Source organism: Morone saxatilis, unplaced genomic scaffold (assembly GCF_004916995.1).
Source record: "Morone saxatilis isolate NCDOM2014 unplaced genomic scaffold, NCSU_SB_2.0 Contig12, whole genome shotgun sequence".
NCBI lineage: Eukaryota > Metazoa > Chordata > Actinopteri > Moronidae > Morone > Morone saxatilis.
In genome coordinates this window covers 5,823,884-5,843,686 of record NW_023339674.1, presented here as the reverse complement: position 1 = coordinate 5,843,686, position 19,803 = coordinate 5,823,884, and the positions used below count along the sequence as shown (strand labels likewise).

General features: G+C 39.5%; 1 protein-coding gene across 1 annotated transcript in view; it reads right to left on the bottom strand.

Annotated features, from left to right (window-relative positions):
- Positions 1-19,803, bottom strand: part of LOC118321609 (collagen alpha-1(XXIV) chain) — an 87,389-nt gene that overhangs the window by 38,638 nt on the left and 28,948 nt on the right. Inside the window, exons 7-23 of the mRNA XM_035653003.1 lie at positions 18,695-18,748; positions 15,688-15,732; positions 14,632-14,685; positions 14,064-14,108; positions 12,693-12,746; positions 11,857-11,901; positions 10,790-10,843; positions 10,173-10,217; positions 6,212-6,265; positions 5,933-5,977; positions 5,627-5,680; positions 5,082-5,135; positions 4,278-4,331; positions 1,640-1,693; positions 1,494-1,547; positions 479-523; positions 286-339 (exon numbers count right to left, since the gene is read on the bottom strand). Of these exons, the coding sequence (XP_035508896.1) occupies positions 286-339; positions 479-523; positions 1,494-1,547; positions 1,640-1,693; positions 4,278-4,331; positions 5,082-5,135; positions 5,627-5,680; positions 5,933-5,977; positions 6,212-6,265; positions 10,173-10,217; positions 10,790-10,843; positions 11,857-11,901; positions 12,693-12,746; positions 14,064-14,108; positions 14,632-14,685; positions 15,688-15,732; positions 18,695-18,748 (864 nt within the window). The remainder of the gene's footprint in view (positions 1-285; positions 340-478; positions 524-1,493; positions 1,548-1,639; positions 1,694-4,277; positions 4,332-5,081; positions 5,136-5,626; positions 5,681-5,932; positions 5,978-6,211; positions 6,266-10,172; positions 10,218-10,789; positions 10,844-11,856; positions 11,902-12,692; positions 12,747-14,063; positions 14,109-14,631; positions 14,686-15,687; positions 15,733-18,694; positions 18,749-19,803) is intronic.

Here is a 19,803-nt window from a genome sequence, read left to right as displayed (position 1 = left end):
TGAAAATGTGCTCATTAAATGAAGACATCAGACATTAAATAGCGTTCCCCCCTTTAGGGCATGGGCATGTTTTCACAGGAATATTGTAGTTAATTATGAAATTAAATTGCAATACATTTTTCAAGTCCACATCCAGATGTGACAAATTGTGTTTACTGTGGCACAATATATTGTCACATAACCACCAATTTATAAATCTAAATGTAAGCATCTATTAATATGGTGACAACACATTTAGAGTACAGAAGTGACAGTGAAGTTACTACATTATGAAAATACACTCACTTCTAAACCCTCGGGGCCAGGTTCGCCTATGTAGCCTTTCCTTCCAGGTCTCCCCTACAAAGACAGACACATACACACAAGTAATGATCAAAAGATACCAGAGTTCATAATGTCTTTATTATATCTCATTCCAGCTGCCTCTTGACAGAACATCTAAGCAAATTGTACAGTATGTGAATCTGGGAGTTCTTACCGTAGGGCCAGCGCTGCCAGGTGGGCCGAGTGGTCCTTCATCACCCTGCAGAAAACGCAGTACAGTTCATCATACACAAATCTTCGCAACACACAAACACTCTCACATATACACAGCAGTGTTCAACGGACGTGTAAATACAGCTGGCACACCAAACAGCATGCAGTACCATTCCTATTGCATGACGTCTGACTTTCAACATTAAAGGTCTCAACTGCTCACCTGTCTGCTGCTTTATCACTGTCTGAGACAAATTCCATTTTACTGATGATAACTCATCTGGGAGATCCAGATAAGGACAGTGTTTTATCATTACACCCCTACTCATGATGACACAAAATCAGGGCTGAAAAGTATACCGAGGCAGGATACCTCTTCCGACATAGAAGTAAGACGAGTTGCACTGATGTACTGAGGCAGATGTTCTGCATACTACTTTCAATGACAGTTGCATATGTGAAAGAAAATGGCATACTGACTGCTTATGGGAAGGAATCTTGATTTTAATCATTTCCATATGAACATATACAGCCAACTGAAAATTACAGATTTTAGAACGTATTTGATGTTGATGTATGAAAAAACTACCTGTTTACAGTAACCCTCTATGCGAGAGGAGAGTACATTGGCAACTACCCCACTGTGAACGTTGCCAGGTCAGTGCTGTAACATTCAGCACAATAGAAAAGTTTGTGTGTGTTGTACACCTTCCAAATGCTTCTGTTCCTTTTTTTCCATGGCTGGAAAACTTTCAGCCTTGTTTTTATAAGCACCCAATGGTGATTCATGACTTCACCCAGTGGAACATGCCCTGAGAGATATCGCAAAGAAAAAAACTCCCACTAGGATCTAGCCTGCAACTGTTTGAGATATGACTATGAGAGACACTTAATCTTGCCTCAGACTAATGATCCAATGGAAATCCCTTGATGAGCCATATTTTCCACTTCTCTGTATCAGTGAGTGAAGAACCGAGCAGATGTGTAGAATTAAGTTGGGTGTTGAAGTGTCTCACCTGTGTTCCTTGTGGCCCTGGCGGGCCTTGTGGCCCTCTGGCACCCTGCAAACCCTGAAACACAACCGAATGCATTAATTTAATTGGATGAATTAAATAGATATATGGATGGAGGGAGATTGAAAGAGATATAGGTGATAATGTACCTTTGGTCCAGGCGGACCATTGGGCCCTGGTACTCCAATGTCCCCAGGGAAGCCCTTCAGAAACAGGAGGAGAGAGGCATTATTATTATATGTGATTCACATGACTAATTCGTTAGGTTTGATCCCACACCTTAAATCAACTCACTGCGTCTCTGTGTACATTTCAGGAGGGGTAGGATTATACTCAAGCAGGCCTATTTCTATGTCGATGTACTACAGCAGGACCTCTTTGCAAATCACAGAAGGCATCCTGCTTAAATCTGTATTACAGACAGACAGACATAGAGACGGGGCCTTTCTTGAGTGTACAGGCAGGCTTATAGAAGAATATAGTGATGGATGGCTACTGAGCTGATAGAAGCTGAATACGTTCAGGTACGCCTGCCATGACACAATCACTCATTTCAGAAAAACATGCCCGTTAGCTGTGGCCTATGTGACCTGTGGTCATGTTGCACTCCTGAGTGCAGTGTGTCTTTGACATTTTCCAGGCTTTTCACATACTTTGCAGCATCAGCAATGACCTCTTTGACAAAAGTTGAGGTATTCTACATCGAAAGCACAGACATGCTGGAGGAAGATGCCAGAAAAGTGAAAGCAAGGGACAAAATATTAATGTTGTTTTGACACAATACATGAGGTTATAATGTTTTGGGGCTAGTTAGACAACTTGATTGGTGTCTCCACTGCTCAAATTCTGTAATAATAAAGTAATAAGTAAAGTATGAATAATTTAACTGTGTGCCTCTCTTTCTTCTTTCTCATTACCATGAACACTGTAAAACACAGTCAGATTCAACCATGAATATTTCAATAGGTCTAAACGCCCCCATAGGCGTCACTCATAATTTCTAGGAAGACGCCATCCTGTTCAGTAAATGTCATGTTCATGTTATATGCTCATTAGATTTTGAGATGTTCAAGAGGAAATTTTAACCTACTGCTGACAAAAGCCATAACAACAGTACAGTCACAACAATCAGTAGGTCCATCCTCTGGTGTACATGAATAGAAACAGCAAATACAGGATAAGCAAAACCAGTTATTTAATATTTTGTTGACAAAGTTCACAATTTGACGTGATGGTAGTGCTGAAGGAAACTTTAGGGAGTGTCAAAAGTTTTAAAAGTTCATAAATTGGGGAGCATGAATGCGCTCATTAAAATAATTGTAATCGAAAAAAGATTTTCATATTTTTCATTTATAAGAATAATTAATTGTCTGTGCATCAGAAATATCTACAGCAAATCCCATGGTAATCCCTTCATTTGTTTTCAAGACATCATGTCAGGGATCAAAGTAATGATTCAGTGGAAATAGGTCAGGGAGTCAGCACAATCCCTATGAATCATTATAGAGACCATGAATATTCAGCAATCTGGTTAATACATCTCAAAATTACTGTGTTTCAATTAGGGTTGTAACTAACAATTATTTCCATTATAGATTAATTTGCAAATTATTTTCTCGATTTATTCATTGTTTGGTCTATACACCATCAGAAAAACAATGAAATATGCCATCACATTATATTAGAGTCCAAGGTAGAATACATTTTCTATAATGTAAGACAAGGGAAAAACAGCAAATACTCATATTTGAGAACTTAAAATAACTTTTTAACAATTAATTATACAAAATAGTTGTTGATTATTTTTCTGTTGATCGACTAATTGATTAATAGACTACTCCTTGCAGCTCTAGTCTGAGTCAAATGCTGAACAGATAAAGGCACAGACTAATGTTTTTGATACCATTGTTAATGATTGCGTTGACCTTGATTGTCTATAGGCAGTGTGCTGTAGTGGAAAGCATTTATATTATATCCTGAGTCACCCCACCCTGCGGCCAAATCCTGAAAATTGGTGTAGTGAAATTGGCATTTTTCAACTACCTGCTACTTTAACTCTCACAACGACTTCCATATCTCTTTAATGTCTTTATGTGATCATAATCTTGAACGGGAGCATTCATAAAAGAGGCCCTGCCTTGGCTCTGTGCCCACCACATTAAACTCACTCTAATAGAAAAGTAAAGATAGAGCAGGATGATTATGTTTTATAGGTGCGTCTGTGTTTGGGCTGGCTCACGATCCATCTTTACTCTACTCAGCATATTACACTGTTCCACAGTGCCGCAAAACCTTTAAGTAATAATCTCTTGTTTAACACTCTTTTTCTTAATCATGCTCCATTTCTGTGCAAATTCAATACTGTGCCACTATCTTGCCCATTGACTAAAGCTGTGAAAGATTTTAAAAAGAAATTTATACCCACAGCAACACTTTTAAAAAGAATAGAATAAACAGGTTTACTAGTCTGTAAATAAAAAATGAAACCTGCCCTGAAGAGCTGCAATCCCACCTGTCAGTAAAATTATTATCTTTTACTGCAAGTGCTGTCAGTACATTAGATATAACTGGAATTACAATTTTTACCCTTAAATTGCTTCCTTTAGGTGAGCAACACAGTGAACTAAGCACTGTTGTAACCCAAAGCTTATCTGCATTAGGCTTTTAAATATATTCAAATACAAAGCATTGGTCACAGTTCACAAAATGCGATCCTGTTACATGGTCCTGCTCCTCCATCCTGGTAACAAATAAAATATGTTGAATAAGAACATATGCGTGTCATACCTCTGGTCCTGGAGGCCCAGGTGGTCCTTGTGCCCCCATCTCACCAATTTTACCCTGTTTAAAATACAGAAAACACATGAGGACAAAAAGAAAGAAGGAACCACACATTTTCCACGTCGATTATTGTTTTCCTTGCTTTCCGATTTTACTCATACAATTCCTCTACCTCTCTGTCACCACTTAGATAATGTATTCTGTTTATATCTTTCATCATGAAATTGACAGTGTGGATCTGAAAGATGAAATTACTGACTCAATGTGATGCCACATTGTGTCCTGACAGTCATTTGATACGATGCAACAAAAGCTTAATTACACTAATGGGTGCAGAGCAAACAACAAACTCTTCTCTGGTCAGTCACAACAGTACGTTACGAGGCATCAAGACTAAATTCAGGTCACAAAGAACAATGTGGTTATGCTGTTTACTCGGACTGAGGTTACTTGAACTACAGCAACAGGATGCTGCATAAAAACTAGGTGCCCTGATAAGCAAACAAATTGCTGTTTATTCATTTATTCTACTTCTTTCTTCATGAAGAAAGTGCACGATAAAGCCAATGCGTTGTGAATGAGACCGAACTAAAGTTCAGTTTACAACCTCATCAACCTCAAGGTCTCATTGTGGTACACTGTGTTTACTTGGCTTTGTCTATAAAAGCTGTAAAAGAAAACCTATATAAAATGCTATGCATGAACACACACACACAGATAAACATAGAAACTCACATAAACAAGCTTCAGTAATGCCTACACACATGCACCCTTGGCTAAACAGACGCATACACACTCACACGAACATACCGGTGGTCCTGGCTTCCCTCTTGGCCCCGTAGGACCAGGCACACCAGCAGCACCCTGAAAGATACAGACGTAACACTCTGAAACCGGTCTTACACACCCTCTGTTTGTGTTTTCATCCATTTCCATATTCACTGAGTGCCTGCCTAAATGCGGTCACTTCATGTGATTAATGACTCAACATCTGCATTTATTCAAACACAATGCATTTGTGATTTGTGGAAATGTTTCAATTAGCCTTTTCCTGATTTAGCCAAGACAAATGTTCCTGTACAGCCATTGTCCAATCACTTTTCATAACAGGAGGTAAACAGAGGTCACTTCTGTGATGTTTAAACAATCAAGAAAAACAAAAACAATGCATTCATTATAAAAGTATTATCGAGTGAAAAATCCTGAGTACGTGTTGGAAAGTTAATTCATGACTGATTGGTGTGGGAATAAAATATTTTTATAAATCGCTGGTAATAATAGTTCCACGCACATAATGTTCAGACGGTGGGTGTGTGTATGGCTTAAAATCCTTGCTCATGTGACAGCAGACGTACCTTATCACCTTGGTACCCCATATCTCCTGGTTGGCCCCTTTGTCCCACTTCACCCTGGATTTCACAGTATCATAAAGAGATATAACACAGCACTACCCTGCCACAGTGATCACAATATAACCATAAAGAGATAGATACTGTAGATATAGAACCTGTACATAAAGTATATACAGTACTGTATAATACATGTACATTATGCAGCTGTCAAGACAAGCTATTATAATTGTAATATGCCAAATTATGTGAGCTGGTCTAATGAACACATTACACACAGATACTCTGCAATAATATAAATATTTAGATCACCTTATCACCTTTCAATCCAGGCAGGCCGGCTCGTCCTGCTGGGCCCTGCCACAGGGAGAGGAGAGAAGGGAGGGAAAGTAGAAGAATCAGTTAATTAGAAAACATTTTTGTAAGAAATCAGTGAGTTCAATGACAGAATTCTTTTTGAAGCAGGGACTGGCAAATCATGCGAAGCCAAGGATGAGGAGGATAGTGAATGATGAAAGATTTATGATGTGGAGATACACACTTTGTCAACTAACAGTAGTTTTAAGCATTTGCAGTAGACATCTAACCTACCTGAGGTCCCACCATACCAGGCAGTCCTCGCAGTCCCTCAGGCCCCGGGTCCCCCTGTGAAGGGAAGGAGGTACACAATAGAATTTATGTATCACTAACACACAGACCCACACACGCTTCTGATACTGGCCCTGGGTTGTTGTCTAACACAGAATGGTATTTTTCACACGAAATATTTCTTCTTGGCAGAGATGTTATTTTGACATGAACACTATCCGCTGTTTCCTACGCAGAGCATTCCTTTTTGTCACAACCTTACAACAGAGCTAAGCTGTGTTGACAGTGTATTCAGTTGGTTTGTATCGGCCTGGGCTTGGCCCTGCTCGCCGCTGCCAGCCCACAACATCCACCCTAATTGACAGAGGCGAGGTGAGAATGGCCAGAATGTGTGGCTGGACTGAAAAATACTCTTTCCAAGTGTGCAGATGGTTAGGCTGACCACTGATTGGGTGGTTTTCACTGGGACTGCACCACGCCAGTAGCAATGATGTTGTGCTGATCATGATTATGTGTATGTGCATGCACATTATGTGCCATTCACACAGATGCACACAAACACTTTTAACTAAACACAGCCTTAGTACCTCGGTATATGACATAAAATCCTTTGATATTGTGGTAAACATTTTTATTGAGGAAACCAGGCAGCCTGCTCACTTAAGGATTTTTTCTCTTTGAGACAGCGGGAAGGATTAAAGGAGAAGGGACTATGGGTGAAGAGAAGTGGAAGTCAGTCTTACCCAATATGCCAAAAAAAGTGAATATTAATGAATTTTAAGACAACTGGGAACCTCTTATCTCAATTCTTTGCAGTAAGGAACCTGAGACTAAATGTTAGATCAGAGCATTATCCTCTATCCAAACATCTGTCAGTCTGGTCAATATGCAAAAAAAAGTGTAATGTAATGTAAGTGAGAGGCGAGTAAGAGAACATGACTTCATTTAAAGTCATCATGGACATGTGGCCTAAACTAGGAATCCATCTGGGGCCTGTAAAGCTGGTGTTTGATGCGGCGGCTCCACTGTGGTACTTCAGCAGGATGGACACAAATCACATGCACCTCATCAAAAGAGGCTTTCAACAGAGAACACATGAAAAATGACATACTGAAAGGAGGCGATAAGCCGAGAAAGAGAGCATCCCCCCAAAAAACTGGTGTCTATGCCAGCCTGGCTGACGTGATCTGGTACATCAACTTCCCACACAGAGCCTTTGCTCAAACTGCTCTCAAGATGTAGCCTGACTGCCAGGTGGTTAGAGATTATCCAAACCATTTTCTCCCAAGACAAGTGATTAAAGACTGGAAGAAAACCAGATTGTTGCATTCCTGTATCTCTTGTTTCAACACAACCACAGTAGCCTCAGAAAATCCAATCAAACATAAAATTCTTTAGCACCCAGTGTATCATATACTAGATTGTTGACAAGCCTGTGGGGAAAGCACAATTAAATGACTGTATATGCACCACCACCCCACTTGAAAATAATCAAAAACAGGTTGAAAAGTGTTGAAGCGATAACACACACAAAAAAAGCACTAAAATCTCAAACTGTTTTTGTCTCCATCTCACCATTTCGCTTTTCATTCAGGTCATGAAAGAGTGTCTGGCTGCATCCCATTTTGTTGAGTCACACACTGGCAAAGACATCAAATGCATACCAGAACGAACACTTGCTGCTCTGTTTCTGCTCTTCCTGATTACTTAACTGAAGTTCTAACTTTGTGTAATTGCCTTATAATAAATGAGTGAGCACAAATAGAGCCAAAAGGTTGTTTTAGAGTTCTTTGTGAGATCTATCCTGTGACAAAATCCCTCAGCTGGAAAGTTGACTAAATATGAATTACATTAAAGACAGGATGTGTAAGTGTAAAAGTACTTAACATAAAGAAAAGTAACCACTGCATTAGCTTTATTATTGACATTATTTAAAACAAATGGGGCACATTTATCACAACAGTCTTTTCCTTTGTTATCATTAATTGCTGCTGTATGCATTGTAATAAATAAGTGCCAGTACCTTGTCTTAATCACACAAGCACATATGGTGTATATACCTCACCATATGCTGATTCAAACCCCAAAAAAGAAAAAGAAAATCAGCCTAAAGAAACATCAGTGTCTTTTGAATTTGACATTTGGTGTTTACTGTTGGTAAATGTTGGTGTAATGTTACAAAGAAAAAACTGTGTGAGGGTGTGTGCATGTGTGTGTAGTGTAAACAGCCCATGTGCATGCATGCGGGCACATCTGTGTCACATCTCGTTTTTTCCAGACTATGCAAAGTGATCTGTGGTGTCTCGGGTCTGTCTGAAACCGGAGACATGGAGGTCACCTTAGTTAAACTTACACAGGAGCATACGCGTGGACAAGTTCTTCTGTTCATCTGGAGTGACTGGGTGATTTGCTTTTCGTAAATGTTACTACCAACTTTTACAGCGACATATACTAGCATGACCCATTACATGAGCTGGGTCATGTTAGTCTGCAACTCTGAAGTGACACACTAAATGAAACTTAAAATGTCAGACGTAGTGAAAAATTCAAAGCTGTGGTATTTTCTATATTAAGCATCCCTGTGATATTACCTTAGTTAAAGTAAAAACTAAAACACAGTGTGTGCATATTTCATGTCTGGCCGTGTCTGTAGTAAAGATGACTTACAGCCAGTAGCTGAGGTGAAGGTTAAGGAAACCCTATGCATCCAGATGTGTCTAGCACACACAGTGACCCTTCAAGCACCCCAATAAATCCCCATGCTATGAGGACAGCAAACCAGTGTAAATTAAGCTTGAAATGATGGTACTTGAAAAGGTGCCATATACAGTTGTATCTATTTTTCTGACATGGACAGGGAATGTTTTAGAGGTCTCTGTGAACTCAAGACTTTTTAACAGTTGCACATTCCACAGTAAAAAGACAGCACACTCTCTATTAGGCCCGTAACAGTCTTGATTTTTTTCTCACTGCAATAATAAGACAGAGCGTCCCAGGTTGTTAAGCTGAAGACATCTGACATCTGTGAATGATGCTTTCAATCAGTCCCACATACTGGCTGATTACTGAAACTGAGAGAGTTGTGAATGACTGTATTGTGTTGGTATCTTCACTGTACTCAAATGAGCACAACTGTGGTCAGAGGCCATGATGTAGCATGAAGTGACTGTTGCATACAATAGGAATGGCATAATAGAAGGTGTCGCTTACCTTAGTGACATGTCTTATTTGCAGCTATTGTGCAGTCGTCATCTATTCAGCTCACTGTATCTAACAAAATATGTCTAAACGCCCATATCTTTACGTGGATGTAGTTTTTCTACACTGAGGAGTCAGCGGTCACTTAGAGACTAAGGTAGAGTAGATAAGAAAACAGAGTTTGCCAAGTTTGCCACCAGTAATGTTGATTGACTATTGATAAAGATACGTGGGTGATTGGTCGAGATGAGGAAAAAAAAATTGTTGGTGGTAATGAGCTTGACCCAAGTTATATTATGTATCATATTATACATCTTCATTGCTATACTGGTGGGAAATTTGTCCAAATTTAGTTCTTCCTCTATATTCTTTTGTTGGCATTGTCATGCCAATGGAGTTGAGGACACATCACATGCAGCAAAGACAGTCAATCTGAATCCCACTGTACTTATTCCTTTGAGTCCCTGTGGATTACTTAGAGTTTAGTGCTTGATGTCAGTAACAATAAGAAATCGCTGCTGCCATGAAAAACAAAAAACCCTGGCACATGTTCAGCACATCCTGCTATCTATCATCCAAACACCTAATTTAACCACTAGAGACAGACAAGTAGAAAGAAAGATGGACAGACAAGCAATCTTGGAAACAAGTACAAGGAGAGACAGAAGCAGAACTTTAAGCCAAGTGAATGACGGATTACATAGAGTGCCAATTTGGCATGGGAACACAGTACTAAAAATTATAATATTGCAAAACTGCTACTCACCCTCAGGCCAGGAAAGCCGCTAATGCCAATCCCACCAACAGGCCCCTGTGAAACATCACAGCAACATCCTAAGTACACAGGACAAGACACTTACAGTATTGCACATTCCTCATTCCTAAGGCTGTATTGGAAATACTGTGTGGTTTTATGATTTCATGCTCTAACATCTGGGATGATGACACATCTCGACAAATGTATGCCTGTCACTCAAAAAAGTATTAATCAAGGCTTGTCAGTAATTTTTATAAATAATGTAAATGACCACTGAAGAAAAGCCTAAAATGCTCAGTACTGTCAGGGCAATTTATATGCTTCTTCCTGTATTCGCTAAAACCAAATATTATCAGGTTATACTCTAATCTATAAACCTGTCCATTTTCTATTACACACTGTAAATACATTTCAGGTGTAACAAAAGGCATAAAAGACGTTAGCATATGAATCTGGGCAACAGGCTGGTACTCTGAACTCAGTCAGTGGTGAGAGAGACGAGCAGGGAAAAGCCAGACATTAAAGATGAAGGACAGGACGGTGAAATAACAAGCAGAGGTAGATGACAATTGCAAGAGAAAAAAGTGGAAAGCTAAAATCACCAAGAGGAGGACAAGTGTTCTCACCTCATTGCCATCAGGACCAGGAGGCCCCCTCTCCCCCGCATCACCCACAACACCCTGTGGGGGAAGTACATTCACATTCAATTTAAGAGCGTCAGAGCGACCATTCCCTCCACTTGGAGTATACGGCACTTCCATACAGGTGAATTAACAGTAGTCTATTTTCTTTTTAGTTCTACCTTTTCTACTTTCTTACTATTACTTCATTTCTACGTTTTCTGTTATGCATGGCGTCCAAATTTTACTTAACACATGGCATTTAAGGTGCAATTTCCCCAAGTTGTTGATCAAGATCAAATTTGTTTTGACACGATGTGAAATAATGCTTATTTAATGAAGCAAGATTAGCCAGTGTATTGGTTAGCTTGTGGACTGGCTTACAACAGCCTGTAGGCCACAGACTTTGATCCAGTTAGCCAAACATCGCTCAATGTTCCAGAAAAAACCCTTCGGATGAAAGAATCACTGGGCTGCCTGCCCGCTTGGCAACTTCCAACACAGAAAAGCTAAGGCTTGTTTTTAAAACATTAACTTTTCACAGTGTGAGGGCCCAACCTTGACATTCCATCTGTCTCTATCTTAATCTAACTGGAGTTTTTTTTTAATGCCACCCTGGAACAAAGTTGGCATTGCAGGACTGCCAAAATGCATGCCATTAAACATTTTCCAATGTGATTTTCCACACCTTGAATAGTATTCCTCTAAAATAGCTATTCCTCTCTCTTCTTTTCTCTCTTTGCGCTGTTTAACCAGTGGCCCTCGACGTCCTGTTGCTTTTACACATTCACAACAGATGCTGCATATAAGTGAATCTCCTTTTGATGTCCCTGGGGCTTTTGTGGATGTGAAGTACTGAGGACATACTGCATGAGATGACTAAAATTTCTGTTTTTACAAAACCCCTGATTTTCCAGACAATAACACAGACAATCACGTCTGCAGATATCTACCCATAATTAATAAATGAACATTTTATCTTATCTATTGATAATATTTATTGATAGATAAGAGAGGTATATATTTTTGGAAGCAACTTTGAGTTATGGCAGAAATCAAAATGGTTTAATTACGTGTCTTCCTTTGGGACCAGGTTTTCCAACAGGACCAGGAATGCCCTACAAAAGAGAAAGAAGTGGATAAATGACTCAAATCTGGGGTCTGAAACAGTGCTGCTTCTAGGGAATTGGGCTAGCAACCAGTTTTAGCCACTGGACTAACATTAAAGGGATTTACATGCTATAGAAGAGTGGGGAGGCACCGTTCTATATAGTATCTGAATACAATGTAGGGAAACCAGCCTCCTCCAATGCCATGACACTTTACGGAGAGATCCTTCAGATGACATATTGTAAGCCAGAATTTAAAAACATTTTTAATCACAGTGAATTAATAGTTCCCTTGACACCAACCAAGTTGCTGTGCTGCAAGCCATACAGACCAGGATTTCCTTGAGACTGGAATCTCACAAGAATGAAGGAATGAGTGACATCATTCAGGCTATGTCTAAATGGAAAATATAAAATTTCCTCACATTTTGTTCTGTAACCTAATCATTTTAAAGTTGTAAATTAAAGTATTAAATAACTGCTGCCAAGCACTATTTTAGTTTAGCTAAAAAAGACAAAATAAAATGACGTTCTGACATGATTCTGTACTGTAAGTAATAAGTATATCATCATATATCAAGATAAACTGGAACAGAGCTCTATCAAACCTCCGTCAGGGAGGTGAATGGAAAGCATCAAACAATGGAGGGGAAAACAAATTGGAGTGGAAGACATGAAGACAAGGAGATAAATGTGAATAGCATTGAAGGAAAAATGTGCGTAAGAACACAGAAATAATTCATTAATTGGATAAAAAAACTTGACATCATATGGACTTAATATAAATAAATATCACTCACTTTCTCCCCTTCCAGCCCCGGCGGCCCAGCAACGCCAGGAGGCCCAATAAAACCCTGAAAATTAGTACAATTTCATATTACAATAAAACCACATTTTCAGCAGCATGACACAGTATTTCTGAACACTCTGTGACCATGATGCTGATTTATCCTGTGGGAAATTCTGGAGGAATATGTGGTGGCACTGGTCAGAATGCTGTGAGTTATTCTGTCCATATAAACTCTGTATTATCTACATTATTTGTCAAGGTTCACCATTAGCAATATCTGGAGAGAGTTCACTGACATAAAGAGTGTATTTTAAGGCATCCTGTGGAGTTGTTAACAAGCAAAAGTTAAGTTTACATTCACTGTCACTACAATTCACTCTATACTTGAGCTCTAACACTTTACTTGCCAGCAGTCTCCTTCTGGCTTTGCTGTTGCATTGTGTTGGTGTGTTATCGCCAGCTGTCGATCAGTGAGACCATGGATCAGTCCAATTTTTGGACAGCAATTAAAAAGTTACGGAGATTTCTGTATGGATCACTGCTGTGGTATTTGTTCCAGGACGAGGATGCATTTTATCAAACACACAGTGAATTAATACATCACATGCAGGTCACTGCAGATACTGTGCTGCAATATTTGCAAATGTGCCAGCCATTACAAGTAAAGGCCAGTCATATTATAATTGGTTATGCATTATAGACTCATGTATATCCATAATAAAGCTATTGCACACAGCATAATATTATATATGGAAACTGTAGTTTCCTTTTTCTAAAGATAACACATAGGTGCACTCATCTCCCATATCATATTTTTTAATCTCAAACCCTGATATACATTAGCTGTACTACAGTAATTTGTACAACCCTGTCCCTACCTCTCTCTCTCTCACACACACACTCACACTCTCATATCTTACCATTGCACTTTCTGCCTTTGCGGCGCTTCACCCTGCCTGCGTCATACTGACACACTAATCCCAACTATCCTCTTTCTCTGAGCTGCAACGCTTCACTTAAGTCATTTCTCTCACTAGCTCATTTCACCCCCTTTTGTTTGCTTTCATACTTTCTCGCATCTGTTTGTCTTCTGTCCTATTTTCTTTCTTCTGTTCTGTTTTGGGGGCATTCCTGCTTGCTGAGGGATAATAGTAAGAGGAACCAGTCAGCCTTCATAGAGACAACCCAGAGCCTGGAGCAGCCCCCACAAGCAGTCTCACATCAGCAGTATGTCAGAAATACAGCTCAGATCCTAGAAAAGTCTCTCTGGAGGAAGGCTGAGGGCCTGACACTTTCCTAATCCTTTCAGGAAATTAAGTGTTCAATCTTGTGCTGCTGAAAAAAGTGGGCAGAATGAGAGCAGAGAGCCACTTGTACTTACACGGACACCTTTAGGCCCTGGGTTACCTTGAGGCCCCGCTGAGCCCTGCAACAAATGAAAGACTGGTGAGGAGGACCTATTGTCACAGCACATGCAAGCTCAATGATTTCACATCAGGTCAGGAAAACCTAAACACATAAGACTCCAAATGGCCTGATAAGAGAAAGACAGCAGGCTTGACTGAAAGACAGCTAAAAGAAAACACATGGTTTTAATACTTTAAGTTGCACTTTATATTTCCTTGTCCACACTGCTGGCAGTGCAGATGGTGTAAGTCCACAGACTTCACACATGAAAAGACATCAGGAAACCAATTTCATTACTTTTTGCTTTTTCATTATAAAACTACACTTTCAATATATTCTAGTGGGTATAACTACTGTTTAACTACTTAATTCTGAATCCAAAATGGGTAAGAAACGTACATAGGAAAGCAAAAAGCATTATGCATTATGCAGTTATTATTATTATATCTGAATAGTCTCTGTAGAGTTATTGGTAGAGCAACGAAGAGTCTAAGAGGATCGATGGAGGAACTGGAAGCATATTTTTGTATTTTTCACTGCACCTGCCTGCCAGGGTAACCTGCAGCCCCAGCTTCCCCAGGAGGTCCTGGTATGCCCTGTAGCAGAGAGAGAGAGAGAGAGACAGACAGACAGGCAGAGAGAGACAGAATGAACGGTGAATAGGGAGATTAGATGGATGGATAAAGTGAAAGAGGAGACACACAGACCTCTACCAGCATTGCCAACTGAGGAATAAAACAAGCACTGTTCATTCCGGACGGCCTCCACCAAGACAACCCAGTCTATTAACTGTACCTTTCTGCCCCCCCTCCAGACAACCCCTCCCTCCCTGGCTAACTCTGCTGTTTTTTCAGGTGACTATTAAAATGACACTTTACACTTTAAACATTTAGCCCATGCTCTTCTCCAGCGCAATTTAAAACAAATTATTGTTATCTGTGACTTTGCATACATCACAACAGGTACAATCAGCATTTTTTACACATATCTTGATATTCTTATGAACTGTAAATAGTTCTGTTCTATGAGCCAGAATACATCTGTGAGGATTTTATAGTGTTTTTGAATAGATTTAGATTTCCCATTCTCTAACTTTCATTCAAATGTTTTCGATCAATAATAATCTACTGTCATTATCCTTTAAACTTCTACTTTTAGGGCTTTCTGATGTGGACATGTGTAGAGAGTCTGAGTAATGGGGCTTGTTAATTGTTAGCCTTTTGATGAGGTGAAGAGTTTTTCCATCATGGAGAGGGGGATAAACGGAGGATAAAAGGAACCACTGACTAGAAAGGACAGATGAAGGACTGATGTAACTGGCTGGTGACGCACACAGACACAGCAGTGTGTTTTGTGTAAGTGTGTGTGTGTGTGTGTGTGTGTGTGTGTGTGTGCATGCGTGCATATGTAAATGGATTAATATCCTGTTTTCGTATGAATGTCTGTCCTGTGACTCCGATCGGCGACTTTAAACCATTTGCTGTTTGACGCACATGTCCCATCCAATCAGAGCTAATGACAACTGCTGAACAAAACAAAACTCTTTCTCTTGCTTACACACACACACAGACACACATACACATAGATTTACCACTTACTTGTTCTCCTTGCAGTCCAGGTGGCCCTGGATAACCTTTAGGACCCTTGAAAATAGAATAAACAAATGCATTTTGAGCATATTTCATGTAAAAACACTGCGTCCACAAGATTAAGAGTCTACAGCTGTGCTAAAGGCTTTATGAGGCTGTAGGCCTTAAAGCATGACAGCAGTGCTTTGAGCTAAAGGCTAAGGTCAGCATGTTACGTAAAATGCTCACCATGACAATGCTAGCATCCTGTGGTTTAGCAGGTATAATGTCTACCATGTTCACCATCTTAGTTTAGCATGTTAGCATGCTAACTTTTGTTAATTAAAACTAAATGAACTAAAGTACAGCTAAGGCTGATGGGAATGACAGTTTGTAGGTACTCGGCCATAAATTGAAGTTTTGGTTTGATTAAATCTGTCACCAATGATGACACTACATGAAAGCTCACGTTAAGGTCAGTCAATAGTTGTCCAGACTTTCACATAAAACCTCATAGTGAGTAGGGTAAAAGTCATTAGGATTCATCCTCTGGAAACCATGGATATTTGTACTAAATATTTTGGCAATCTATCCAATAGATGTCGAAGAATTTCACTAACAGGAATTCTGAAAAGGAAGTCTGACTTCTCTTCTGAACACACCTGGTGGTGGTAAAGGGATCAACGAAGTCATTAGGTTTCGTCCTCTGTGGACTATGATTGTCTTAAGATGATTGTATAAAGTTTCATGTCAATCGATGACATAGCAGATAGATTTTAGTTTGGACCAAGGTGGTTGAGTGACCAACCAACATTTCAAGATGACTGCTAGTGAATCAGTTGATGAACTGCAGCGTTTGTTGTTGCACCTCTCGATTAAGCTCTGCATTTAATTTTTTTTAATTGTGTATTTTTGGCACGCAATTATCACAGAAGGAGACATGTAAGGGATGTTAAGAGATCTAAGAATAATCCGGGTTATTTTCCTGCAGCCGGTATTTTGGTTCCACGTTAAAGGTCCAAGCTGACAGTTAATTATCTATAAACTTGGATAGTGTGATTTGGAGGCTAGCACACCAATTCTGACTGCAAATTATCGTGCATGCAAGACTGGCATTTAAAATGTGTTTGATGTCAGTATTAAAATCCATATAGTTTGTACTTCCTGTTATTGTTGGGCAGAGATTGGGAAGGAGATTGGTGGTGTATGGGGGTCAGATGAAGTTGTGCTAAGGGTGGAAGTAGGTAACAATACAGCATGTGAAAGTTTCATTCCTATTTCAGAAAATATTGCTTATTAAAACTGGCGCAGTATCCTGTTTGACTGGTGCAGTGTTTCCGGTAGCCAGTCCATGGCCATTATGGGTTCCAACCAATAGTGTAAAAATCTTTTACAGATTACAGTGTGGGTAAGGTTTAAAAACAAACTAACAGGATTCAAATATAAAAACTTTCTATAAGATTAATAGTTGGCTCATTCTAATCCAGTTAGTTTTGTGCTACAGCCAAATTCCACATTTAGTTAAACACTTCTTTGTAAACTAAACAGGATTTATTGTTTGGTAAATCTGAGCTTTTCTTCTCTTAAACCCTTTTATTTTTCCCTTTGAGATGATTATCAACAACAGATGTTTACAACTCCAAAACGCAAGGTCAGGACCAGGTCATTATCTTTTTGGGGCAGCGAGAGACCTTCATGAACAGTACCATTGACTCCGTTGTGTGCTTCCGAGGTTGTGACACATGAAGCTTCACACTCAATAAAAGGCCCACTTGGGGGTAAAGAGCATAACCCCCGAGCCAGTCATTTCCTCTGAAAATACTTGACAGGGCACAGTTCATGTGCTGGGTGTATTACATTCAGCTACTGCAAACACTGGGATTGCCTACTGGGAGGCAAGGTGAAGGCCAGCTATGTAAAGACCAGACTGAGAGCTTCAATAGGAGGCTAGCTGGACAACTGTGGAGACATAGCCATGTGGGCGGCAAGGCGACTTACTATAGCAGATTAAGTCTGTTATGTATCAAAAGGACACAAGCTGAATTCAAACAGCCACACTGAACAGAGCATCAGCAATGTGCTTTTGAGCAAGACACTGAACGCACCGCAGTGTATTTTCTTGTGTATATGTATACGTGTGAATATGTGCACACTGGTGGACATAGGGGGAATTCCAGTGTCCTTTATTTTATAGATAGCAGTGTCCATGAAGTTCTCCTTCTTTAGGCATGACAATTGCTGACCTGAGGACGCATGGGATATTGTACATGTCATTGAGCCGCCTGACCGTGGGAAGGGTGCCTTTCCTCTTTCGGATGACCTTTGACCTTGACCTCCAAGCCTATCAGGTTTAAGTGAGGCTGCACCGCATCCTAACAAAACCGCATGGAAACTCTGACTGCGAGAGAGAGGGTCAGCAACACAAATGGAGATATATGACAGAGGTATGCAAAGACAGCGAAAAAAGAAGATAAAGTGTGAGGTAGATGGATGAAGTAAGAAAGAAAAACAAGAAAGAAAAACTAGCAAGAAAAGGTTAGATGTATGTACATGTTTATTTCTATCATGATAAAGACAGAGAGAAAGATTGAAGACAGGCATAGAGCAGGGTGGGCTGTGGGCTCTCTGACAGGGTAACCTAATACCGACCACATTCAGAGGCCTCAGCTAACGGCTGTGGCTAACACTCAGGGGAGACCACAGAGGGAACACTAATACAATGTCGGTTATTCTTAAACTTCACTCTTAAACCAAACTTTTACTTGTATGAACCAATAATATATGTGCAATACCTCCTGTGCCTCACATAAATACAGAGGATTTAAAGACAACAGTAAAGAGGGAAAAAAGAGAAATGCAGCTTAAAAGTAAAATATATGCAGCAATTTCTTGAAAATGTGTTGGACACGCACACTGGGCTACTTGGCCGAGTCATACAAAAATAGCTTCTGACGGATTGTAAGATTTTAAAGCCTTCCTCTATCTCCAGCATCAGCTGCTAGTTTAAAGGCAAGCAGTTTAACATAATAAATCTTACCGGTAGACCTGGAAAACCATCCATCCCAATCAGACCTGGTGGACCTCTTTCACCCTATTGGAACAAATGAAAGAGAGAGTAACGTAACACGCGGGATGCAATGCACACCATCATTAAAGAGACGAAGGCAGTAAGACCGATATTTGCGAAAAACAATCTGTTGAAATCTGCAAAAGTTAAAGGCACGATAATAACAATTAGTTGTACACTTTAGAATAGTATGTTATGAAAGAAACTTCATCTCATTGCCAACAGCTAATCCAGGCAAATTCATTCAGTACAAATTAATCTTCATTTTCCAGCATGAAAAGCTCATTAACTCAGATGACTAATGAACAACAGGACAATGGTCCAACAGACCATTTATTATTTACTTAGTGGATTTTCCACAGGTGAGTGATATGGACAGTTAAAAAGTGCTTTTCTACCTCAGACAGCGACTACCATCTATTTATATAATAATAAATAATAATAATAATAATAAATAATGGTGTGTTACTCAAGCTGCTTTAATCAAAACCATGTGCTGAGCAATATCTGAGTATTCTGAAGAAACAGATAAGAAGAGAGATGAGAGGGGTGAATGGAGATTAGAGAAATGATGTTAATACAGACAAACATGCTTACAAAGGGATATATATGTAATGGCTAAGCAACTGCTACCAAAGTTAAAGACTCTTCTGCAGCAATAATTTGTGGGAATGACATCAGGATTAATTGGGTACATTAAGTATGGACATTTAGGAGGATCTCTAGGAATATAATATTCATAGGTATGTTTTCATTAGTGTATAATGACCTAAATATAAGAATCGTTGTGTTTTTGTTACCTTAGAAATAACCATTTATATCTACAGACGCTGTGGTCACTATGTTGAACCGCCATGTTTTTAAGGTAGCCCAGAACAGACAAACCAAACACTGGCTATAGGTCTTTTACATTTTTTGTTAAAATACAGACGCCATCAGTGTTCAGTTAGTTGCATTCTGAAATTGCACCACTAGATGCCACTAAATCCTACACACTCGTCTTTTAAGTAAAATTTAACATCAATCTGGCTATCCCAGAAACCATCTGAAGGGATAAATTATGACGTATAATAAATGTT